Source organism: Condylura cristata, unplaced genomic scaffold (assembly GCF_000260355.1).
Source record: "Condylura cristata isolate star-nosed mole 26May11 unplaced genomic scaffold, ConCri1.0 scaffold00034, whole genome shotgun sequence".
NCBI lineage: Eukaryota > Metazoa > Chordata > Mammalia > Eulipotyphla > Talpidae > Condylura > Condylura cristata.
The window spans coordinates 15,178,514-15,204,850 of record NW_004567135.1 but is presented as its reverse complement, the minus strand read 5'-3'; the positions used below and the strand labels follow the sequence as shown (position 1 = coordinate 15,204,850).

At 36.6% G+C, this 26,337-nt stretch overlaps 1 protein-coding gene across 1 annotated transcript in view; it reads left to right on the top strand.

The window, feature by feature from the left end:
- Window positions 1-26,337, top strand: part of LOC101623750 (alpha-2-macroglobulin-like) — a 38,697-nt gene that overhangs the window by 9,821 nt on the left and 2,539 nt on the right. Inside the window, exons 10-34 of the mRNA XM_012732337.1 lie at window positions 206-315; window positions 692-847; window positions 1,453-1,680; window positions 2,879-2,942; window positions 5,727-5,869; window positions 9,302-9,451; window positions 11,152-11,313; window positions 12,671-12,776; window positions 15,184-15,511; window positions 15,859-16,087; window positions 16,575-16,701; window positions 16,881-17,002; window positions 17,244-17,295; window positions 19,567-19,650; window positions 20,205-20,381; window positions 20,665-20,752; window positions 21,361-21,517; window positions 21,871-21,945; window positions 22,195-22,372; window positions 22,853-23,076; window positions 23,538-23,756; window positions 23,918-24,048; window positions 24,882-24,972; window positions 25,750-25,818; window positions 26,180-26,282. Coding sequence (XP_012587791.1) covers window positions 206-315; window positions 692-847; window positions 1,453-1,680; window positions 2,879-2,942; window positions 5,727-5,869; window positions 9,302-9,451; window positions 11,152-11,313; window positions 12,671-12,776; window positions 15,184-15,511; window positions 15,859-16,087; window positions 16,575-16,701; window positions 16,881-17,002; window positions 17,244-17,295; window positions 19,567-19,650; window positions 20,205-20,381; window positions 20,665-20,752; window positions 21,361-21,517; window positions 21,871-21,945; window positions 22,195-22,372; window positions 22,853-23,076; window positions 23,538-23,756; window positions 23,918-24,048; window positions 24,882-24,972; window positions 25,750-25,818; window positions 26,180-26,282 — 3,573 coding nt within the window. The remainder of the gene's footprint in view (window positions 1-205; window positions 316-691; window positions 848-1,452; window positions 1,681-2,878; window positions 2,943-5,726; window positions 5,870-9,301; window positions 9,452-11,151; window positions 11,314-12,670; window positions 12,777-15,183; window positions 15,512-15,858; window positions 16,088-16,574; window positions 16,702-16,880; window positions 17,003-17,243; window positions 17,296-19,566; window positions 19,651-20,204; window positions 20,382-20,664; window positions 20,753-21,360; window positions 21,518-21,870; window positions 21,946-22,194; window positions 22,373-22,852; window positions 23,077-23,537; window positions 23,757-23,917; window positions 24,049-24,881; window positions 24,973-25,749; window positions 25,819-26,179; window positions 26,283-26,337) is intronic.

The window sequence follows — 26,337 nt, the reverse complement described above, 5'->3', positions numbered from 1 at the left end:
ATAAGCTAAATGAAAAGTTTTAGAATATGATACAAGAGAATGTAATGCCAGTGTCAAAATGCTCAATATTCTAAATGTGAGAAACTCTAGAATGAATATGAGAAAAGAATATGACAGCATTTTGTTACGATGAGGTAAGCTGGGATAGAGGTAGGAGCTGAGTTGAATATGCAGAACAGCTCAACTTCAATTATATATTTTTCAGGGTTGGAATTAACTGGGCATGGATCATGTGACATCACAGAAGTCTTAAGCATACTAAAATTTACAAAAGTGGATTCATTTTACAGACCAGGGATACCTTTCTTTGGTCAGGTAAAAATATCTTTGCAATTAATCATAATTTGAGGGATGTGACTTTTCAGAAAATTAATTTTATATCACAAAATAAAAGTTCATTATAAAAATGAACTCTTTTTTTTAGAGTAAGAAATCATAGCAAGTTACAAACAAAAAATAATACACCACCACAAGATACAAAACACTGGAGATGGAGAAAATTGAGGAAGTCATGAGTCCACTTTTAGGCACTCTCAACATGAACATGCATGCGAACGTCAAAAAGAAAATCCCTGTGTAGAACCCAGAAGCTCCTAAGATCTTCTGTGGCTAAGAGGAAACATGACAGAGTGGCAGATGTTACTGCTACATGACTCTCATAACCACTCACCTGCTACTTTCATATTTCTAGGCTCTCCTAGTTGATGGCAAGAATCAACCAATCCCCAATGAAACTGTAGTTGTCCATGTGAGTGAAACACACTTCAGTCTGACCACTGATGAACGTGGTTTGGTGGATATTTCTATTGACACGTCCAACTTGGAAAAACCTTTAAATTTAATTCTGGTGAGTGAAAGGAGCATTTGGGGCTAAACAGGTACATATCACTGAGACCACATAATTTAAGGATATTTTAGAAGCATATAAACTGTGAGAATAAAGAAGAGGATATAAAGAGTAAAATAAAAATTAAGTTAGGGGAGATCTAAGATATAAGAAACAAAAAATTCTTTGTCAATAAAACCTGACTTCAGATGGGCTCTGTTTACTGCATGACCTAGTTTTAGGGGATTTTTAATAAATCATCTTGATACCCTCTCAAAAAACTTCAGTTATTTTTGCAACTTTATTACAAATTAGTCTGCTTGTTTTTTTTTTGTGTGTACCTGTTTGTGTGTGTGTGTGTGTGTGTGTGTGTGTTGAATATTTAAAATATCTTATGCAATTTATAGACATCAGGGTATTAAGAAAATGTAATTGACCTTGGCTGTGAATGTGTAATATCTACTGAAATCTACTAAGTCAGTATGGTATAAAATTAAGGGAAAAACCACTTACAGATTTTGTTTTGGGGGGAAAACAACCTATAATTGAATCAAGTAAGTAAAATGTCTGGCAAATAACAGCTATGTCATAAATAATCTATTTAAGTTCTTTATTCCTCCCATTAGGTCAGATACAAAAATGATACTCAGTGTCACGATATGTGGTGGATGGACGGGGTTCATAGGCCAGCAATACAGCCTGTAAATCAGATTTTCTCCCCAAGCAAGAGTTACATTCATCTTGAACTTATTACCAGTACTTTGACCTGTGGGCAAACCCAGAAGATCCGGGTGCACTACATCCTGAATAAACAGATTCTGAAGGATGAAAAAGAGTTAACATTCTATTACTTGGTAAGAGTAAAATTCATTGTAGTTTTTCTAATTATAAAGACCCGTGTCAAAGTAATGCCCTTTGTAAGATATCAGTATGATTCTGTCTGCTTAGTTTTAATGCTTGAACGGAAGTTGCTTCTTAAAGTATTAATGCTTTAATTTCTAATTGATGATCTGGACTCCACTAAAATGTCTAAGTTTGTTTTTTGTATTTTCTCCCGTGTTCCAGTGCAAAATTGAATGGAAGAGGAAGGAGGCTAGGAGAAAGGTCTATTTCAATAGTATTTTGTTAGGCAAAGAGATTATCTCTTTCAGAACAATAGGTGAAATAGGAAAAGGAAAGAATCAAAACTAATTCCAACAGGAAATAAAAATTACAATCTTCTGGAGCATTATTCAATTTTGACATTAATTAGAGAAGTAAAAATTAAACTTTAAAAGAAACATTTAATACATATTAAGATTTTAAATCACTTACTAAGCTTGTCACTGGTATAATTTCAGGGGAAAGTATACTGACAGACATATTATAAATTGGCATGAAGTTAATGTGCCTATTTATGTCCAGAAATTAAGAATATTTGGAGCTGCTAGTTACCCAAATAAGTCCTAAACAGAAAAACTAGTTACCCAAATAAGTCCTAAACAGAAAAACTTATGGGTAGGAAATTCTTTATAGAACCATTAACTACAAATATTTTCTTATTTCTATAAAAAAAGTAGCAGTATGAATCTTTGCTATATTGCTTTCTAGTTATGTGATCTTGGATAATTCACCCAATCTCATCCATAAACAAAAATGTCAATCATTTCACATGAATACTGGATATAATTTTAATATCTACTTCGTGGAATCACTGTGTAAATAAAATGTTTAAACAAAATTATTTAGTTCAGAACCTGGAACACTGAAAGTGTCAATATATTTAGCTTTTTTATATACACGATACTTAGTTATATTTTATATCTGCCTTCATTCTGTTTCTTTTCAAATCTGGAATATCAGTATTCAAGATAAGTAGTAAATGTCAAGTAAAACACTATAAAATTCTAAGTATGCCATTAAATTATGTAAATATACTACATAAAAATACTGAAAGATTTTGTGATCAAAAATAACTTCTGTATTAGAGTTTATTTATACATTATAAGTATGTTTAAGGAAGTTTCATGTGTACCTTTCAAAATGAACATATTTTCAATACTCTGCTTTTAGATCAAAGCAAAAGGAAGCCTTTCTCAATCAGGAATCCATGTGTTGTCCATTGAACAAGGAAACAGTAAGTGGTTTCAAAATTCTCTGGTTTTTTCACTCATATAGTAAAATCCTGACCATATCAGCAAGATGAGTTATTTTTAAAAAAAAAAAAAAAAAGATTTATTTATTTATAAAGAACTGGGGTACAGGCCAGAGATGCGGAGGGTAAGAGGATTCACCAGAGACAGAGTGGGAAGCAGAGCAGGCAGATCGACAAAGTACACTGCTGAGGGGAGCAACCAGCGGGTCAGGAGAGGTCTGTCCAGATCGCCTCTGGGGCAGGCAGGGATCAAACTAATGAGGAAGTGGCTTAAGCTTCTAGTGCTGTGCTTTAACCCCCTGCGCCACAAGGAAGGGCCTATTTTATATTAAAGGAAATAGAACTGTCAACCAAAGTGGCAAAAAGTGGCACACTGGGCTCATTTAAGTTCAGTAGTAATTTTTTCTTTTTTTTAAATAGCATCCTTATATTTTATATTTTGTAACTAAAGTTAAATATATAATAATTTAAATATAAAGTGTATTTAAGATAATTTTAAAAAGCTTAAAATCACAAAAGAAAAATTTGCTTATATTTTTTTGTATTAATTCCTATTGCTGTTGAAGTAAGATTAGCACACATTTTCTCACTTATCACCACACAAATTTACTGTCATACTACTGTCTAAGTTGGAAGCCTCTCTGGGCTAATATCAAGGCATCCATAGATCTACATTCCTTCTGCAGATCAAAGGGATTATCTGTGTCCTTGTCTTTTCCAACTTCTAAAAACCTCCATTTCTTGGTTCATAGTGCCGTGCCTTCTTTTATCTTCAATGTCAACAGATTTTTCTCTTACATTCCTGACTCTTAACGATCACTGTGTTACACTGAGCCTAATTGATAATTCAGGATAATCTTCCAATCTCAAAGTCCAGAACTTAGTTCCAATCTTCAAAACCCCCTTTTCTATATAAAGTAATATATTCACAAGTTTTTGAGATCAACATGGATGCCATCAATCTGTCTATTATAGACTGCCCCCTAGCTTCCAAGATTTACACCCATCCCATATATAAAATCACCCCCTATTCCAACAGCCCTAAAAGTCTCAATGCATTACAGTATTAACTCAAATCTAAATCTCAAGTAACTCCCATCAGCTCAAAATACCAAATACCATAATCTCAATAATTTAAATTAGGGGTTGGGGTCTCCCTGACAGCACAAGGGGTTAAGTCTCAGCCATTGCAGCACCAGTTCAATCCCTGGCCAGAGAGCTGACCCACATGGCACAGCAGTCCTCTCTTGCCTCGCCTGCTGCTCCACAAAGCAGTGTGTTTCAGTCATCCTCCTGTCTGTTCTCTACTCTGTCTCCGATGAATCCTCTCACCATCACTCCCACATATCTGGCCTATATCCCAATGCATACAGAACTCGGGTACAGGCCAGAGGTGCAGGGGGCAGTGAGAGGATTCACCAGCGACAGAGTGGGGAGCAGAACAGGCAGACTGACAAAGTACACTGCTGAGGGGAGCAGCGGACAAAACAGGATCAGTCTGCTGCACTAGTGGGTCATCTACAGGGCTGGGGATTGATCTTGTGCTAAAGCTGCTGCAGCTAGCTTGCTTTAACCCACTACACTATCAGGGAGGGGCCAAATAAATAAATCTAAAAAAATAAAAATAAGTAAGTTAGGGGTGGATACAATCACTTTGGGGAAAAAAAAAAAAGTCCTCAGTCCTAAGAAAATCTGAAACCCAATTGAGCAAACAATTAGCTTTGCAGGTCTCAAAATAATTTTCATTGGTTCATGTTTCTGCTCTCTGGGCTCAAGTCTCCACAATCAGAATTATCCTTTCTTTTTCATGAAGGACATATAGCAATACTATGTGTTTACAGCTGAGTATTTTTGTCAACTTGTTCTCTGCCTACAGAATTTGATGGGTCCAATTTCCTTCTTTAATTTTATATTCTGTAGTCCCCTTTGGTCAAAGCTCTCAATGTTTCTACTGAAATAATTATTCATTATAGCTTCTTAATAAAATTAATACCTGTGTCTCTTTAAAACTGCTTCAAAAATCCACCTTTACATGATTTTCAGCTTCATCAATCAAATTTGACAGTACACTATTGTGTATTGTCACCTCAAGCAGCTCTTAGATCTTATGTAAATTCAAGAAGTTTCTACTTTTTTTGTTTTTTGTTTTAATTGAGGTTTAACTAACATATCACATAGGCTCTGCTTTGTAAGGAAATTTATGCTACATTAAATTTTAAGGACATTTATGCTACTTTATGAGAAAAGTGGATACTTTATAGAAGCACTATATGATTCATATGAAAAGCAACCACTAAGATAACTACAGGAAATTCTTTTATCAACATCAGAGACATGGTAATTATCTGTACCTGAATCTCTTCTCTATTATAAATGGCTTTAAGGTAGAGACTGTGTTGTTTTTCCTTTGACCTGTCCTCATGCATATTTGCTGACTTGGGTCATAGGCAGATATAAATAAAGATGTCCTGATAATCTGCATTCCTCACTTCTTAAAATTTAAAAACAGAGGTATGCACTAACAGTTCTTTTCCTCCATAAACTCAGGAAGTGAATGATTTAATCTACATCATTAAAAGAAATGTCATTAGTTCATCATATATTTATTGAATGTTGCTACATGTACAGTAGTATCAATGCAAATCATTTTTCTTACGTTAGTCTCCTCCAAGTGCGAGTAAATCGAATAACCTGAAAACCTCTTTCTGAAGTTGAGAACTTTTCCCTCATCCTAATCTACTTTCTTGAACTGTCTCTGTTCTCCAGTGAAAGGAGTATTTTCCTTCTCCATTCAAGTGAAATCAGACCTTGCTCCTACCGCCCAGCTGCTCATTTATACTATTTTACCTAATGAAGAAGTGATTGCAGATTCTCAGACACTTGAGATTGAAAATTGTTTTGACAATAAGGTGGGTGTTTTAAGTCCAGTTCTTTTCATTTATCTCCTGTCTCGAAGGATGAAATACAAGGATGTAATACCTATTTAAAAACTACCTTTAGTAGTGTCCGTAAAATTTGCCTCTCAAATAGCTGTGAGGGTGGAGTGGTGCCATAACCTCGGGACCCCATTAGCACCATCCAAAGCAAGGGGACATAAGCACAGTTTTTTGAAACCTCCTCCTTTTTTCTTAAAGTTGGGGTAGATTTTCTAGTCCATTATAAAGCCTTAATCATTTTAATTCTAAAATTTCTTACCCCAATATTTCAATTAAAGATGTTTCTCAAAGCAGCTCACCAACTCTGTCCCATCAAAATCATACCCCCGACACACACCAGTGTGCCAACATAGAAACCAGTCAGTTATCAGGAGTTTAAATTTAGTTTAAATAGTACAAAACGGGTGTATATGTGGCCCATTTTGAGAAACATAGTCTGGATATTCTAATAATGCATATAACAAAAATCAAGCACACTGACAAATAGGATTTCCTTTTATTTCCAAAGAGCTGTAATGAGAAGTCAGACTAAAATACCCATAAGCTTATCCCGACAGAATTTGGGCTGCTTATGTAATTTTTAGTTCTCTATTGGCATAAATTTAACATTAACAACCAGGTAGGCTCTGGTGACTTACGATATGTAGATTTAAATAGCCTAAGGATGTTACCATGGATGTTATGGAGATTAAAATAATATGCATTTAATAGCAAGTGGGAAATTCTGCAATAAGGACTATATTTAGGTAGTTTTTTTCCCCAGTGCACAATGATCTAAGAAAAGTACACAGTGAATTCTGACATACATTTTCAATTCGATCTTACTAAGGAATGCTATTAAATCTAGACAGATGTCCAAAGCAGTAGTAGTTGTGTAGTTCCTATCAACTTAAAAGAGACTCATACTTTGAGCCTCTGTGCTTAGTTGTTTGTTAAACAACTATGTGATGCTACATTCCTCAACACACTATAGTCATCCCACATGGTCCAATCCAAAACATATGAAGAATATTCTTATGCCACATCATACCACTTCCACACAGAAGCAAAATCCCATGGATATTATATTCAATTACTTCAATTCAAACATACTTTAACTTATCATTGGTTAGAGCTAAGTTATGAAACAATAGGTAACACAGGATGAAGAGTTACATTGTTTTTTTTTTTTCTTTTTTTAAGATTTATTTATTCATGCATACAGAACTGGGGTACAGGCCAGAGGTGCAGGGGTGGTGAGAAACAGCAGGGAGCAGAACAGGCAGATCGACAAAGTACACTGCTGAGGGGAGCAGCGGGAGGTCAGGAGAGGTCTGCCCACCATGTGGCTCACCTCTGAGGCAGGTGGGGCTTGAACTCATGCTGAAGTGGCTTTAGCTTCTTAGTGCTGTGCTGTAAGCCACCGCACCACCAGGGAGGGCCGAAGAGTTATATTGTTTTAAGTTTATTATTTTAGTTTGCCATGGAAGTTAGAAAGGAAATAAAGTTTAAAAATTAAGGACCATGGAAGTCATACATCCTGATAAAATGATAGCAAAGAGTGGGCTGAGAATGTGAGAAAAGAGTCACCTCTTCCTTCAGAACAACATATTTTTAAATGTTTCCCAATCTTCACTGGGATAGAGAAAAGTGTCTTTCACTTAAAATTCACATACCTATTTCTTACTTTAAAAAATAACAGATCTCATGCATACATTCAATGTTGCCTAGCAGCTTAAATTGCCTGTGATTTTTAATTAAATATAATTATTCATTAGAGATAAAAATGATTAATACTGGCAGGTACACACTCTCCAAATAGACCTTGAAGTTCTTTTTGGTTGCAATATAGAAAAAAAAGTCTTATATTTTCTAAAATAGCTACTTCTAGGTTAATCTCAAAAAACTCACTTGTTCATGGGAAATGGATATTCACCAACATATTCTTTATTAGACTTAAATGTTCTAAAATAAAGGTAAATATGTTTAAAATGTAATTTTCTATAAGCAGTGTTTTCTTAACATATTAAACTATGAAAATAGAGTACTACTGCATCTTTTATGTAAATCAATTATTTTTTTCATACATGTCCCATGATACATAAATCCAAGCTGTTACTTAATTCAGCAGACCAATAGAAAGATTATCATTCAGCAACCCAAAGAAAATATTATTTAACAGTGTACACTGACATTTCATAACCAATCTAATCAATAAAATTAAGAATCTAGAAAGTTACCCAATGCTATTTTAATAATGAAATTCTAAATTATTTTATTTTTGACTATAAAATAAAACTCATATTCCACTTAAAAAATAGAATAAACATAAGCATCCAATAGAATTCACTTACCAGTGGTTTTCTGCTGGCCAAACCAGAACCAAATCTCTGAAAAGATTGTGCACAATCTTTCACAGTCCTTTGAATTTTTTCAACCAAACTCAGGATATGTATGAGAGCTCTAGCTTGTAAATGATTCAATAAATCCCTAACCCTGATCAAAGTTTTACATGGCTTTGTAATGTCAGAGGTCTCAACCAGCCAACTGGAGGAGGCTGCAGCTGTCTACTGACAGAGGAGGGGTGTGATGCTTCCCTGTGCCATGCACAGGACAATATTCATTACAAAATACCACACGGAGCTAGGTCAGCTGCAGTGGGATATGTATCTTTGTTAGCATGTGTTTTTCATTTCCACTTAGCATTCTATTTCAGTGTGATCCATATCAATTTATATTTCACCAATTATAAAAGGAGTGGGACACTTGAGTTTTATCTGGAAATAAATTTTCAGTTTATTCCAAAGGTGATTAACTTGCAGTAGCTAGGCAGATTTATCTTTAATTCTGTTCCAAAGAAATGAAGAGAGAGAAGTATAAACAGGATTAGTTCTACTCTAGTAATCTACTACATTAAATATCTACAATAATATAAACAATATAGTTTAATATAAATGAAAAAATACATACATATGTATGGATATCTCAGTAAATGAATAACTACATATGAATAAATAAATGAAGCCTTGCTACCTGCGACAATTTGGATGGGCCTTGAAGACATATGCTAAGTGAAATAAAGCATAAGAGAAAGACAAATACCAAAGATTTCCCTTCTATATGGAACAAAAGAAGCAAACAAAACAAATACAAACTCTTAGACACAGAAAAGACTACTGGTTATGAGAGGGAAAGGGGACTACAGGGTGGGTAATTCTATGATAGATAAAAACTAGACTTCTGCTGATGAACATAACGTATATACAATCACGGAACCATAATACTATACACCCGAATCTTATTTACAATGCTAACTCTATAAAAAAAAAAAGTTTAAAAGTAAAAGTAAAAAAAAAGTACTAGTGTTTACCTGGTATAGGAAAAGACAATTAGGAGAGTTGCCACCATAACACATCCTCTCTACAGGTCAATCTGAGCTTCTCCTCAGCCAAGGGCCTGCCAGCCTCAGACACCAAACTGAAGGTGACAGCCTCCCCTAAATCCCTCTGCGGCCTCCGTGCAGTAGACCAGAGTGTGCTGCTAATGAAGCCTGAAGCTGAGCTCTCACCTGAATCTGTGAGTCCCATGTCAGTCTTGCATATCAGAAAATGCAATGGTAAGACCATGATTGGAAGTTAGCACTTGTAACTGCAAAGGTCAAGTTCATCAAGAGTGTCAGGCATAATACCGTAAGTTATGTTTAAATTGGATTCAGTTCAGTTTCACAAAAGAAGTTAGTCAAGGGGCTTCACATATATCATGTCATTTCACTCTGTGTTATAAAAGGGGCAAGCTTGTTCTCCAGTACAACCCTTGTGTCTAGTACAGGCATTTATGTATAAAAGATGCTCAGCAAGTTTTTAAATGAATAATTCTTAACTTGTAAATAAAGAAAACAGGCTAGACTAAGCAGCTATAGAAAGAAAAATATATTTTAAAGGTGGAATCCAAGCCAAATTTCATTCACTGCTGCTTCCTAATATACCAAATTTCAAGGTTGTTATTGAAATGCCAGATTTTCTCCCCCACAGTCCAGGCACTACTATTACATATGGCCAAAGAGTTTCCATTCAAACTGGCTTTGAAAGATGTTTCTTCTAATGAAGCACTTTCAAAAAGGTGGTAGATATATGGACAGGATTTATCGCCTATTATTTATTAAGTATTCACTGTGTCTTGGCTACAATGGATACTAATCTGTAAATAGGAGTTCTAATGGTTAGCAAGTCAAAAGACATGTTTGAGCATTATAGACTTAGTCTCATACAAAGTAGCAAAACAAATACATACCAACATACAATAATTTCATGTTTCAATGCGTATGTTGTTTGACATCCTTTCATAAGGATTTTTTTTCATAAGAAAAAAGAGTCTAACAATTTTTATATAGTGATTAGGGGTGTCTTCTGACATTATCAAATAAAGGGCCATGGTCAGATTCTACAATGAACAGAAGCAGCATTCTAAGAGCCTGAGAATAGAAAAAAATCTGGAATAAGATCATTCCTGAAAAGGAAATAATGACCTTTAAGCAGTGGTGACAGAGGGTAATGACAGAGCTACATACAGGTGGGCTGGGAAGAAAGGACCAAGATAATGATCTCTATTAGCTGAGAATTGGGAGGTGAAAATAAACTTAAAGCTAAATCAACAAAGAGTTTTGACCAATAGAGTGACAATTTAAATTATCTACTAGGGAGATTCTGTTTGCTGTTGAGCACATGGGAGCAAGTATGAAAGAACAGAAACCGGTGGTTATTGTAGGAGCTTTTCTCAAGCTAAACTTTTTCTCACTCGGCTTTTTCTCAAGCTAAACTTGATTCTAAAATAGTAACTGAAACAAAAAAAAAAACTTGATAGAAGCTGAATCATATAAAAAGGGAAAAAGAAATTAATCAAATGTTTACAGAGCTTATTTCTGGGTGATAAGATTATGAGGGGCCTATATTCTCTCATTATGCTTCTCCGTACTGTCTACCCTTTCTGCTTCCTTCAAAAAGTAGGCATTTGGCCACCAAGACAGGAAACATTGGTTTTAGTCTCATTCAACCAAAATGGTCTCTGAGACACTGATCATTTCATTCCATTTTGTTATTTATACATTTCTTTTGTATAGGAGGATTAGAATCCATATATTTTAATATCATCCTTTGAATTTCTGTGTCTTGTTATAATGCTAGCATGTGGGTGGTAAAGTCTTTTCAATCTTGTATTAAATTAAATGAAACTTTTAAAATATAAACAACAATTTTCCCTTTATTCACTTGATTTTGTAGGTCTATAATTTGCTATCACAACAGACAGCCCCTTTTATTCAATATCTACCTTTCCTGAATGAAGATTTGGGAGACTGCGTCAGTATAGAAAACTTCAATTACAATGTACCCTCTCCTATGTGGCTGATCATGACTGCTGCGGACACCGCCAGTATCTTTCAGGTTGTTACTCTTCCTAAAAGTATAACCAAAGTTCATTTTAAGTATTTGTTTAAATGCAGAACAAATAGACTTCTAAGCTCTAGAATCTGATCCTGCTCCATACCCCTCTGCTCCTTCCAAACAAAGCTTTGGCTAGTGGAAAAATATTGAAACCTCACTTAGCAAACTTTGTATACATACAGTTATTCAAGGGGGGGGGCCAGCTTTAATCAAGTTGATGCCTAAACTAGTTATCACTGCATATTCCCCTTCAAGTCTGAAGTCTGTTATGTGAGAAAAAAGAAAGTTTGCATAGTGCCTCTGGAAAGTAGGTAGATACTGGCAGCCATTATCTCAGTCATCCGCATAAGTACATGGTGAATGAGTAACGGAACATACAAAGCATAATACTTTAGCCATCGCCTTCTGGGCACTAAAATCCAGAAAAACTGAAACTAACATTTCATTAAGGAAAGATTAGAAAAATATTGATTAGAAATGTTAGCATGTTTAAAAATGTGTTTCTTAGCTCCAGAATCATAAGTCAGTTGGCTGGGAAGGAGAGAAAGAAGACCACAGTTTTACTAGCTGACTAATCTGTAAACATGTGTCTCTGACTTCTGTCTCCTTATCCCACTCCTTCCATCACTGACATCACCCAGAGCCCTACAGCTTCCCCTATCCGCTGAGGCAAGCCAGCAAGTAGTATTTAGCTGTGGCACTATGACTAAGGTCAACAGGTAGGCTCTGGGAATTAGGCTACTGTAGACATCAGCATGTGCGACTTCAACACTGGGTGACGAGATAGTTAAAAACAGCAGAGAAAGAAAAGGAGAAAGGAGAAATTACAAAAGAGAAGTTGAATGCAGATATTCAAGTAAAAGGATGCTTACCGGAAAAAAAAATAACAGAATTTACTAATGTGAGAAAAAATCTACAATATGCCAAGCTATGATTCCAAAACAAAACAAAATCCCTCTGTAATAAAGCTATGAAGGTGTGTACAGGCATGAATGTGTTATACCTAGTGGGGGCAAGGGAGGGGAGAGGAGGTGGATGGGAAGGCAATTGTCCAGTGCTAAAACACTGTACCCCAAATGCAAAACATAATTAAGGAGGCATCAGCGTATGCTGATGTATGTTGACAAAATTCTGAGAGAAACCCCAATTCCCATTCACTAACTGGATGAACTTGACTTTTATAATTCCAATTTCATATTTATAAAATAACTCTCTTCCCTTTTCTGTTGAAATAGCACAATGATCATATTAGTTATGTATATATCAATAATAACAGTGAAAGTATATAGTACACATGCAAGAGAATATTCATCTCAAGACTTGAGTTCCTATGTTTTAATAATTTATTTTCTTCCAGTCTATAGGATTAAATATTTATACCAACTCAAAAATCCATAAGCCCCATATTTGCCAGTATCCGCGAGCATATTCAAGAGTGCCAGGGATTAGCTCCTATGGACTAGGTAAGAGTAAGATTTGTCTGCTAGAATAATAAAAGAAAAATGATGTTTTGCTTATAATTGGATTGGGCTAAAAAACTATTTTTCTAAATATTGGATCTTTTGTCTCTTGAGTAACTTCTTGATAAATTTTCTTCAAATAGTATTTTTCACTGAAAAAAATAGGACTTTTAGTTATTGCCACCCAACTTCTTTCTCTGACTCAAAACTCAAGTTCTAATTTGTCCTAGACTTCAACAGTCTTGCTAATTTCAATCTTCTTTACTCACTGTGAATTCAATACCTAAATTGGTTAGGACAGGACAGATTACAGTGCAATGATAAACAAACCTCCAGGCCTCCTCATTCGCTGAGCATACAGCAGTTTATTTGCTGCTTGCATGAAAACTGCTTATGAGTTCAGAGCTGTCTAGAACAGTTCCTTACCAAGGGGATCTGGTCTGCTCTCACTCTGTGACTCACCTTAGGGTGCCTTTCCATTTAGGGTGCCTTACCTATTTCCCAAGGTTATGACCATGGGAAGAAGGAGTCGGTTTGTGCCCCGCCTGTAGGGTCAGCAGTGGAATGCCCTAAATGCAAGGGAAGCTGAGCAATGGAAAGATAATATGGATACAGTTTTATAGATCGAAGTGATATGACATATTGAGCAAAGTAGAATGATTAAACTTTTGGCAGATCTACTACTAGTCACCTGTTGCATTATTTCAAATTTATCTGAAAATGAGGAAAAGTTGAAAAGATTGTAATACTAAGTGTGATTTTCTACTACTATCAGGTAGAGAGAAATTTCTCTTGGCATGCTTGAATCTACCAGATGGTGGTATAATTAGTTTTTAAAATAAAATAGTTATAAAATAGACTTACTGTATTAAAGTTCTAACTGAGATGAGTGGAGTGCATGAGAATATTCCCTCAATAGAAAGAAAAACCCCAGATAGTGAAAAAAAGACTCCTGTGTTAAGCGCTCAGGTGCACCTTCTTCTATCTGTACCTGGTATGATGACGCGATTGAAAGTTCACACACTCATTTTACCTTTGGAGGTACAACATCTTCCTATCCAAAGTCAGAGTAACAGAACCAAATTCAGTGAGGTACTATGAGTATAAAATTTTTTAAATGCAATTATGATTCAATCTAATGGCACACTTCTTGTTTAAAAAAAAAATGAAAATCACTATTCTTTAGTTTCACATTCCTTCTTTATAGCAAGTCTATCTTTCCAAAAAAGGATGCTGATGGAATGATCTCAAAAAACATGAACTTAGTCCCACCACTACATTCTTAAACCAGATAGTCTGTAACATTCCACACGTTTGCATTTAGTATTTATGACCTATCCAATCTTTCCTCTTTATTTACAGTTATACCAACTTAATACTTCCCTCCCTCACTATTTCATATCCAAATTACTTAAAAACCTCCCAACTTACTTTCTTTGCCTCCAGTGTCTTACAATTTCTGTCTTATATACTATAAAAGAAGTATCATACTTAAATATTGCTTTTAACATATCACTTATTTCTCACACATAATCACTACCCCAATAATTCACAGACTTATTACAGTTCAGGTTTTAAAAGAGCATGTCCAACTCCATTATCTTAAATAAAAATTATGTATCTTCTGATTTCTGGACTTTTTTTAAATCAAACTAACTCCAACCTTAACAGACCTGATGTATCTATATTAACCTCCATGGTATCTAACTGCACCTATTATTCCTTCAACTATAATAAACATACCCCTCAATTTAGAAATCCTATTCCAGAGAGATAAACTTCTCATTACCCCCAGAACACCCTTCCCACCTCTGCGTGTGTCTGAGTGGCCATCTCTGTGGAATGCCTTCTCAGTCTCCTCTAAGTATGTCTCATCTTTGATGGTGGTTTTATGTTCTACTTTGGCAAAGCATCTTCTAACCAATCAAAAGGTGACTTTCTGTATTAATGAGCCTCTGCTGTCTACAACCCATACTTTGCTAAATCTTACTTATATCTCCGTATCTCATTCGTTGTTTTAATCATTCCTGAAATCCTCTTACTATAGAAACTTTGGTGGATTCTCACTATAAATGAAGAACATGTGATCTATAGCAGGGTAAAAGCAATACTAGGTACATTAAATTTCTCCTTAATTTACCTTCATCAGTAGAATAATCACTTTAGAGAGAACTACATTTGTTTTCATTTCAACAACAAAAAATGCATTTACCTCTTGACTATTTAATGAAGCAAGTGGGTTAGCCTCCCTATAAAAGTAGATGAGTGAACAAAGTAAACGTTAGAAGGTTAAATTGTTCCGGTAATAAACATTCCCTGCAGTAAATCACCTTATTCTTCATGAGAATCAAGGCATCTAAAAGAAAGCAGTGATAACACATGGGCTCCTGCATTTTATCTTATTTCACAGGCACTCCAGGAGGCATACCAGGAATACCAGGTGTACCAGGCACACCAGGCATACCAGGCGTGCCAGGCGCACTAGGCATGCCAGGCGTACCAGGCCCACAAGGCCTAGTGGGCGCAGGAAGCTTAGTAGGTGCAGGAGGCGGAGGTCTAGCAGCTGTACCAGGCATACCAAACATCGCAAGATCTCCAGGCACCCCACCTTTAGAAATGGATTATGTATCTTCTATGGGATATATGAGTGGAAACTTTCAGCAGATGGAAGCAAAACAGAAAGAGATAATCCGGAAGTATTTCCCTGAGACCTGGATCTGGGACTTGGTGGTACTTGAGTAAGTTGTGTGTTGCCCGGAATTTAATTCAGGGGAAGTTTTTAATCCTCCTCTATGAATCTGGTGATATCTCTGCTTCCTGATCCTTTTAGTCCTGTTCCACATTTTTCTGGTAAGTATTCAGGTTCATATTTTATTAGTCTCATGACTAAACAATGCAGTGTTGTCTGATTTGTTCCTGAAATACATAAAATAATTGAAAGCAGGAAGTTACCCTCACCCTTAAAAAGAAAAAAAAATATTTTTCAGAGACCTCACTAAGAATAGCAAGACTTACATCAAATTTAGCACTTATCATGAAAGGTGGGGGCAGAATTCATGTACTCTCCTCTTTTTCCCTTCACAAGTTTATCAGGTAGAAGTGAGTTGACCACGAAAATTCCAGACACCATCACAGAATGGAAGGCCAGTGCACTCTGCTTATCTGGAACTACAGGGCTTGGCCTCTCCCCCATCATCTCTCTTCAAGCTTTCCAGCCCTTCTTCCTAGAACTCACTCTCCCCTACTCAGTGGTACGAGGAGAAGACTTCACACTCAAAGCCACAGTGTTCAACTACTTGCTCCACTGCATTCGGGTAAGGGCATCTCTCTGCATGAGGCAGAGGTAGAGGGATGAACACCATCACCTCTCACTGCTGTGGTCTTCTGGTAATCAAGCAAATCATAACTGAATAGATGTGCCTAAATTTGGAATGGAATATGTACCACGGGCAAAGTTACTTGGCAGATATGAGAGTAAGTTTATATTCATCTGGGACTCTGGAGTTCCTGTGTATGCCTGAATTCAGAATTTATTTCCACCTAATTGCTTTATTGTTTCACTTTGACTTAAAAAAAATCACTTCCTTTTGTTGGCACAAGTGTAAATCCTAGACATATTATTTCAATTTTCATCAAGTTCTCAATTACTTTATTGGAAAAATCTAAACCACAGGGTATTTGACAGGATTTTCATTTTTTAATAATTCCTTGAAACCTCTCCATTACTAGGCATTATGCCTTTAAGTTCTTTCTCCTGATACTGACCCTCTGCCTATCTTTTCTCCAACCCATGGGGGACAGGTCAGAGTACAGCTGGAGGGCTCTCCTGACTTCATAGCAGTTCCAGTAGAGGCAAATGAAGAATCTCACTGTATCTGTAGAAATGGAAAGAACACTGTGTCCTGGACTGTGACTCCAAAGTCACTAGGTGAGTGTTGTTGACAAATCCTATTTATGTTGTAATGATTTCTTTTCAACTATGAACCAGATACAGGTTTTTTTCTGATTGAAAGAAAATCACTAAAGATACAGATATACAGGGGAAACTAAAAAATAAGGATTCATTATAGAATTGCTATTTGACTCCATAAGAATCTTATCCCCCAGGAAAGGTGAATTTCACAGCGACTGCAGAAGCCCTCCAGTCTCAGGAAATGTGTGGCAATGAGGAGCCTAAAGTCCCAGAGCTGGCGCAGAAGGATACAGTAATCAAGCCCCTAATAACTGAGGTACGCAGGCACACTTCCTCCCACCCAGAGGCACGCAGGCATACTTCCCCCCACCTAGGGATCTTATCATGTAATACAGCATGTCACTGGGATAATCACACTTCTGTTCTCAGAACATGGATATACATATATATTTTTTTTTAGAACATTTTTAACTAACATTTTCTTCTCTACTCTAAAATGATTGATTTTTCTCTCCTATTCATTATCTTATTTCTTCTTTTCTCCCTCCACTGAAAAGCCTGAAGGAATAGAAAGGGAGGAAACTTTCAACACATTACTCTGTGCATCAGGTAAGCATCGAAAGAGATATAAGGCTCGTGTTAAGTCACTTGCTGTGGAATGTTTCCTCTGAAAATAAAAAATACAAATGGGTATACTCTCCCAGGTGCAAATCAAAGACTATTTGATGAAAAACAAAATTTTCTTTATAAAAGCATAAAGAAATAAAAAGACTTTGCTAAAAGCTCTTGGCTAATTATGAGGAATAACGCTGATGACTATGGGATGTGATTTTTTTCCCAGCAAATCTGTGGTCCTAAACTTTTTCAAACTTCAAAATATTGAAATATCTGTGTGGCACTAGAACTATTTTACTATTCAGTCAATAGTTTAAAGATGCTTATATCTTTGCTCCAGGACAAAGAGAAGCACTGGATTTCAGACATTCACCGTTCACTGTCTTGTGTGTCTAAAGTGTGTGGGGATCCAGTGTTCGCTATCATTACTACACTTCAAAAACATACTTCTCTATCTCCCTCCCCAAATGTTATTTTAAGAAGAACTTCAGATCAATGGTATATACAGAAAACTCACTTTTTACTAAAACCATTAAGTTTTGAAATTGCCATTAAATTTCAACTCTGCAGCCCTCCCTGGTGGCGCAGTAAGTTAAAGCACAGCACTGAGAAGTTAAAGCCACTTCCACATGAGTTCAATCCCCTCCCTGCCCGGGAGGTGACCCACATGGTGAGGCAGACCTCTCTTGACCCGCCTGCTGCTCCCCTCAGCAGTGTACTTCGTCAGTCTGCCTGTTCTGCTCCCCACTCTGTCCCTGGTGAATCCTCTCACCACCTCTGCACCTCTGGCCTGTACTCCAGCTCTGTATGCAAATAAATAAATCTTTAAAAAAAAAATTTCAATTCTGCACCATCTACAGTCATCCTGACGACAGTGTTCATGGTGCAGATTTCTTCTCTATACAGCATCTCTAGGTCTCATCTAATCATGGAAGTCTAATAACAACTTTGTTTTGGAGACCACAAAATTTACCTCTTTAGAACACATATCTTTCCTGAACGCAGACTTAGGAAACTGTTTTCAACTGCCCAAATGCCATCTCCACTTATAGGTCTCTAGATCTAACTGGCATCTCACAAATAGTATGTTCAAAACTGAACCTCTGCTGGTCCCCACTAGCCTCTGCTCCACTGATTTTCTCCATCTCTGATGATGGAAATTCTATTCCTCTATCTGCTAAAGATAACAACCTTGAAGTCATCCTTTATTGTGTTCTTTCGCTTATTCTCCACACCAAATCCTTTCTCAAATCTAGTTGATTCCACCTTCTCACTATATCCAGAATCTTCCCACTTCTCACCACATCCACTTCTATTTTGGCCAATTCTTTCCTGAACTGGCTCAGTGACCTGATATGTTTCCTGATCATTTCCCCTTACTCCCCTACAGCAAGAGTGATCTTTTAATGCACAGGTCAGATCATATTCCTCCTCTGCCCAAAACCTCCAAGTGTTTCCCCATGCTCCTCAAAATCTGTGCATCTAATGTCACCCACACATTCTTGCTGCCCCATGACTTCATGTCCTATTGTCCTTCCCGACCCTGCCCTGCTACAGGAACACTAGCCTCCTAACCTATTCCTGGAACACACCGAACATGCTCCGATCTCCACAGTCTTTTCACTTTTGTTCCTTTTTCCTGGTAGTCCTTCCCCCAGATGTCTATAGATCGCACTCCCTGTCACTTATGGTATTTTTACCAGTGAGTTTTGGTAGAGAGTCTCATTTCTATACCTTGCACCTCCTGATTCACCTTGTCTTAATTGTTCCCTGTATAAGCACCTAACTTTGCTCTAATTTTCTGAATATCAGCATCTGTCATACAAAATATTTTCTATCTCATTTCTCTCAAAGTGAAAGCTCTACAATCTCAGGAAATTTCTTTTGCAAAATGCTACATCATAGCACTAAAACAAGAACATAACCACACAGCACATAGTAGGCATTTAATACATATTTATGATATGGATTTTTAAAAAACACTAATAGTGAAAATTAATATGAACAATGAAGAGAAGGAAATAAGTATTCCATAAGATGTACACTACAAGAAAGTCTTTAGAAATTTAGCACAAACATGATTTATGAACTTCACTGTGAGAGTGACTGTTGACATTTGCAAAAAATTGGTTTGCATTAAAGAATTATATAATGACCAAGATAAATGAGAGGTTAAAATATGGATTATGTAGAGGAAAATAATTCAAATGAAAACATTTCTCTCATTTTCCCCATCCGACATACATATTTGTCTTCTTTCATTAGAAACTGGAGAACCTGAAAAACTGTCACTAAATGTTCCTTCAAATGTAGTTGAAGACTCTGCCAGGGCGACATATTCAGTTGTGGGTGAGTCTCCCAGCTCAGGGGAAGAGCTGTTCACCCCTGCAGCTCTAGTGCGGGGTCAGTGTAACTCTAGTGCGTGGGATCTCATCACCTGTGGTCAGAGAAGTTCTAGTGCGTGGATCTCATCGCCTGTGGTCAATGTTGCTCAAGTGTGTGGGAGCTTATCACCTGTGGTCAGTGTAGCTCTAGTATGTGGATCTCATCACCTGTGGTCAGTGTGCTCTAGTGCATGGATCTCATCGGCTATTGTTAGTGTGGCTCCTGATTTCAGAATGGACTGAGAGAAAGCACAGGCTGAAGACTGTCTATCAATCAAAAGGGGAACGGAGTAGATGTGCCACATGTTATGCACCCTGATGTACTCTAAAAAGTTCAAAGGGTCCTCTCTCTGTGCCCTCATATCAGAAAATTAACTAGGTGATAAGCTTCCTAATCGATTTGAAAATGGCTTCTATCAGAAATGTAGTTCATCAAAAAAATGGAACCTGCCATTAAGTTTCTTCCCAGTCTTCTCACCCTTAAACCATCTATTTCTTTCAAATTTCTTTCATTTCCAGGTGATATACTAGGCTCAGCAATGCAAAACCTTCAGAATCTTATCCAGATGCCCTTCGGCTGTGGAGAGCAGAATATGATCCTTTTTGCCCCCAACATTTATGTCCTGAACTATCTGAGTAAAACACAACAGCTAACAGAGACAATCAAGTCCAAAGCCATCGACAACCTCATCAGTGGTGAGAGAGTACCCCAAAGTACTCAATCTCCATTGAGTTCCTAAATATCTCCTTTGATGTACTCAAATCAGCGACTTTTGGTAAAGATGTAATAGTCACTGTTACTGTTATAAGCAAGAAAATGCCTGTTCAATTATAGAAAATTCAATTATATCATCAAGTATTAGAGTCATGCTAACAAAATGATAATCACCTGTAATTCCTCAACAAGCTTTCAAGAAAAAAAAACTAATTCTCAAATGTCTTTTACTATGTCATGAATCTATGAAAACTTCCTCTTCAGGGTACCAGAGGCAACTGAACTACAGGCACAGCGATGGCTCATACAGTTCCTTTGGGGATGAAGGCAACAGAACTCAGGGAAGCACTTGGTAAGATAACTCACTCCTTATGTTCTCTGTCGAGTCATAATATTTCACAACTCTGGGAATGGTTATTTCTGCTACCTTGAAATTTGTTAAATTTCTTTAAATCCTTTCAAAATCTCCATAGACATCATCTGTGTGGGAGACCTCGCTGTTTTCTCTACGAAAGTGCATCTGCTGATGGTATAGGAGACAGCAGTGCAATAAGACCTCCTAAAATGGAAATGGAAGACATAAAGCATAAACAAGTGAAATGGAAGAGAAATAAGCTTCCATATTGCATTAGAAGAGGAGAGGAGGGAAAGTGCAGAAAGAGATTATGATATCAAACATTCAGAAAACAGATGTCTTGGTATTGGCAAGACAAAGACTCCAACAGACATTTCGTGGGAAAATAATGTTAAAAACATCAACTGTGGAGAAGCCAATAAAGTTGAGAAATTAGTAAGATTCCAATATTTGTTTGACAAACAAAAGAATACTCAGCTTTCACGTATCAAATTCCCCCCAAAATTTTCCCCACTGAATTCTATTGACCAATGTTTGGAAGCAGTGTACAAACTGAGCTTCAAAAATGAAATGGTTCTCATGTCAGGCTCTTCTTTGCTGGACAGGCTCACTGCATTTGTGCTCAAGTCCTTTGTTCAAGCCCAGTCATACATCTTTGTGGACAACTCAAACCTCGTTAACTCCTTCAACTGGCTCTCAAAGAAGCAAAAGGGAAATGGCTGTTTTCAGCGTACTGGATCAATACTGAACAATGCTATTAAGGTAGCACCTTGAATTCTGTCCTGGTCCCTCAAGGTAGTGATATACAGGAACCACAGTGCTTCTGTTGATGCCTTAAGATAATGATGCACTTTGAGGGCACATAGGAAACTTAAAAGCCTCCGAAAACTAGCAATAAGTTAGTAATTTTTATATTGAAGAGAGTACAGCCCTCCCCCCCAAATATTACTATAAGTCAGGGAAGGTGATCTGGGATAAAATCAAGAATTGTAGATGGGAGAGGAAGGGGGGAGGCACCAGTGAAGTACAAAAGTGAGGATGTCCAAGGGAAAAAGGAGTTAGCTGACACTGATAAATTTTTGAGGTGTCCACATCTCTGCCTCTGCTCCTTACAGGGTGGAGTAAATGATGAGGTGACGCTCTCTGCCTACATCACCATTGCTCTGCTGGAGATGCCACTGCAAGTCACGGTATATGCCAGCACATTCCCTCTATCTCTCTCACAAATGACAAATATGGAACTATGAATCACTGGAAATGAGTTACAGTTTTCACCTGTTTCAGTATATTTCACTGGGGCAGAAAGGATCAGATCCTTTTGAAGACCACAGAGGAAATTACTCTCTGGTCAGAACAGCGATGCTGCACAGGCACACTGGTGGATTTTAATCTGTGTCTACACAGGACTGTTCAGTAGTCTGCTTTTTTCATCTTTACAGCACCCAGTTGTCCGCAATGCTCTGTCATGCTTGGAAGTGACCTGGAGATACATCTCAAGGACCAAAGGAAATGCTGTCTATACAAAGGCATTATTGGCTTACGGCTTTGCTCTAGCAGGAAGGTGGGCCAGGCGAAATGAGATACTTCAATCACTAGACAGAGAAGCTCTGAAAGAGGGTAAGAACTGCTCCAACCTATTCTTCCAAAATACCAACAATAGCGTAAGTCAATGCTACCTTAATTTAAAATAAATATATACATTGTTTTTAATTTACTCTCAAAAATCTCCATTGATCAAAAGGGTGACTTTTAAGTTCCCACCTATGTTGCAATTATATTATTGCTTTATTTTATATATAATAGTAATAATTGATCTAACACTTATGTGTTATAGGTAGCATGGATCATTTTATCAATTCACACATTATAGAGTCTATATATCTTAACTTACAATATTGCACAAATATTTAACGGGCAAAAGGTAATTTGCTGGAAACTTAATTTACTGTCTGGTCAAAGATTTGCTTTTTAGTGATTATTTAATGCTTTTATTTCACTTACATCAATTTATTGGATGAGCTCTAATTATAATTAAAATTCATAAGTTGGACTTTGAGCAATTCTCAAAGCTTAAGAGTATCCTTTACCATCTGAAAGATGACTCAATCCACTGGCAACATCCTGGGAAACTTAGACAACCTGAGACACTCTATTTTCAACCCCGGGCTCCTTCTGCTGAAGTAGAGATGACATCTTACGTGCTCCTGGCCTATCTTACTGTCCAGCCTCGCCCATCTTCAAAAGACCTGTCTGTGGCATCACGAATTGTGAAATGGATCATCAAGCAACAGAACCCTAATGGGGGCTTCTCCTCCACTCAGGTTTGTGCAGATACTCTAGGAAGTAAAACATGTGGCCCATATGTAGATCCAACCATATTCTAGGAGTTGAAAAACTAAACAGTGTTTTTCATTCATACTTTCTCTATTCCTCCAACATCTGAAAGGTTCTGGACTCATTCTTTCAAACTTTATATGTGGATTATTGTTCTGTCATCTATAGAGGTTTTTTTTTTTAATTTTCTCTCTTTAGTGGTCCTTCAACTGTAAAGTAGACAATCTCCCTAAAGCAATACTTTTTATAAGATTACTTCCCTGACAGTAAGTCACGTTTAATGCAACGTCTAAAACTATCCATTATTAGACCCAAAATATCTCATTTGCCCCAAAGTACCTAGAATAGCTGATGATTAATAACAAGGCTTGGATGTAATTGAAATTTATGTTGATATGTGTGATCTTACCACCTTCCTCTTTTGTTATTTCTGTCCTCACCTTTTCAGGACACAGTAATAGCTCTCCAAGCCCTCTCCAAATATGCAGCAATAACTTTCACTAAAAGAAAGGAAGCAGCTACAGTCACTGTCAAGTCTTCAGGCACCTTCTCTAAAGAATTCCAAGTAGATGATACCAACCAACTTTTGCTGCAGGAGGTTGGGTTGCCAGAGATCCCAGGAGAGTACCACACAACAGTATCCGGGTCGGGGTGTGTTTACCTTCAGGTGAGACTTCCAGGATGCAGGGGATGCTGCAAGGGGTAGGAAGCCTCAGAATTAAACTGAAATATCAAACAGTAAAATAAATATGTGCTAAGGGAAACAGAATTATATAACAAAGATGATTTGAGTGCAAAGATAAAGGATTTGTTTTCAATTTGTTATAGACATCCCTGAGGTATAACATCCTGCCCAAGAAAGAAGGGAAAGGTCCCTTCACTCTGAAGGTTGATACTCTTCCCAAGGATTGTGATGGAATAGATGCTCATAAGAAAATCCAGATTCATATCAACATAAGGTAAATTCAAAACCACTATCACACCTTTTGTTGACATGGGGACACCGATTTTCATGTACATTTTTGCATTTCTTGTCCCATTGCCCAAAGTCCTGCATAATGAATGGGAACTCTTGCAGTATTTATTACCAAGAAAAAATTTTTTTACTCTTTTTTTACTATCAACTTATTTCATTACAAATGCAATTACTTTAACATCTGCTTTATTTTTTATATTCCAGTGCTTAACCATTTATTCTTTTTTTAATTTTTTAATATCTTTTTACATCATTCTTCATTTTGTACATTTTTTCATCTCAGTTGTAATCCCCATGGGCTTCCCACCACCAATTCATCTGTGTGTGATCACCACAGTCCAGTGCACTCTTCCCACCCCAGTTCTGATCCCACTCCCCCCTCCACCCCCCAAAAAATGTCTCTGGTTTATAGTTGTTTGTTGTTTTCATTTTCACTCTACTACCTTTGTTTGTCTCTCTCTCTCTCTCTCTCTCTCTCTCTCTCTCTTTCTTTTCTCTGATCCCTTATACTCCTGCTATGAATGAAACCATCTGGCATTTTTCTTTTTCTTTCTGAATTATTTCACTAAGCATTATCCTTTCCAGCTCCATCTATGAAAATTTTTTACTCTTACTAAAGAGTTTTAACATTGAGAATATGATGTTGACATTCCTGCAAAGTGCGAGTTCATAATTATGGGTTATGTGGACAACCATAACAGAAAGCAAATAGGGCAGATGGAGAAACCATGTGGTAGTTGGAAAATTAAGTTTCTGCCTTGAATTAATTTCTAAGACTTTTGTCTAAGTATCTGTGCCTGTGCCTTGAATCTCTAGTTATACCGGGAAACGACCCAGCTCTAATATGGTCATCGTTGATGTGAAGATGGTATCTGGCTTCATACCTGTAAAAGCATCTGTGAAAAAGGTAAAGTCTAAATCCTTTACAGATAACAGTCAGGATAAATGCTGATATTTATGCTTGTCAATTTTATTTTACTGATGTGGTTTTCTAGAAATCAACTCCCTCACAATTGTTTTCATATATATATATGATATATATATAATATATATCATATATGAGAATGTATAGACTAGGTATGTGTACTAGGTATGTATACATAGCTTGTATGAATCATGATTAGATATATAACACATGTATATATGTCTATAAATATGTAGAGCATGACAGTGAGAGAAAGGGCTTAATAATTATAGTAGCTACCTTTACCTCTGGGGGATATGTTCAAAGACCCTCACTGATGCCTGAAATTACAAATAGAACCCCAAATATACTATGTTTTTTCAAAATACAAACAAACCTAAATAAAGTTTAAAAATTAGGCACAGTAAGACATAAACAATACCTAATAATAAGACAATTATAACAACATACTGAAATAAAAGTATGTGAGAATGATCGACCTCATTCTCTCCCAATCTTTTATTGTACTTAAAATATTTTCAGTAACATCTGACTGTGGGTAACCAAAGCCTTGGAAAGCAATACCAGCGATGGTGGGGATGGGGCTATTATATTATTATCATTATCATTATTTTATTATTATTACTATTATTCTTGAAAAAATGAAAATTAGAAGTCTGGATGTTTCTAAGCAGCCATTTATATCATAAATACCTGAAAACTGATCTCAGCCTGAAATTTCCTTATCCTCTATCTCTGGCTCTTTCTCTTGCTCAACAGCTCCAAGAAAGGCCTGATATTCAAAGAACAGAAGTGAACAGCAATCATGTGTTAATTTACTTTGAAAAGGTAAGATTCTTTGTGACGCTGCTAGATCTGAAAGAAATACTAGAGTTTCTAATAAGTCAATCCAGATTCCAAACAGTATTTTCCACAAAGACAGATAAGAAAGGAGAAAATAGTCAAAAAGAGATAGGAAGCCTCAACTGGCCTACCAGGCTCAGTTTAGTACATTTAGTACATAGAATTGTCTCTTTCACCTTTCTTTTATGTCATGGAGAGTGTTATCCAAGTCTCAGAATGTCCCATTCTTCCCACAGGTTTTGGTACAAATGGGTAGAGCAACTATAGGATTTAATGTCTTAAGAAGAGAGAGTAACTAGTAACTAAGTTAATCTTTGATTCCAATTCAGTATTCTTATTTCTCCAGCTAACCAGTCAAGTCCTGAGTTTCTACATCTCAGTAGAACAAAACACTGAAGTAAAGAATTTGAAACCAGCCAATGTAAAAGTCTATGATTATTATGAGACAGGTGAGTGGGATTCAAATATGCCGACTTTAAAAGGAAAAAAAAAATGACTAACGTA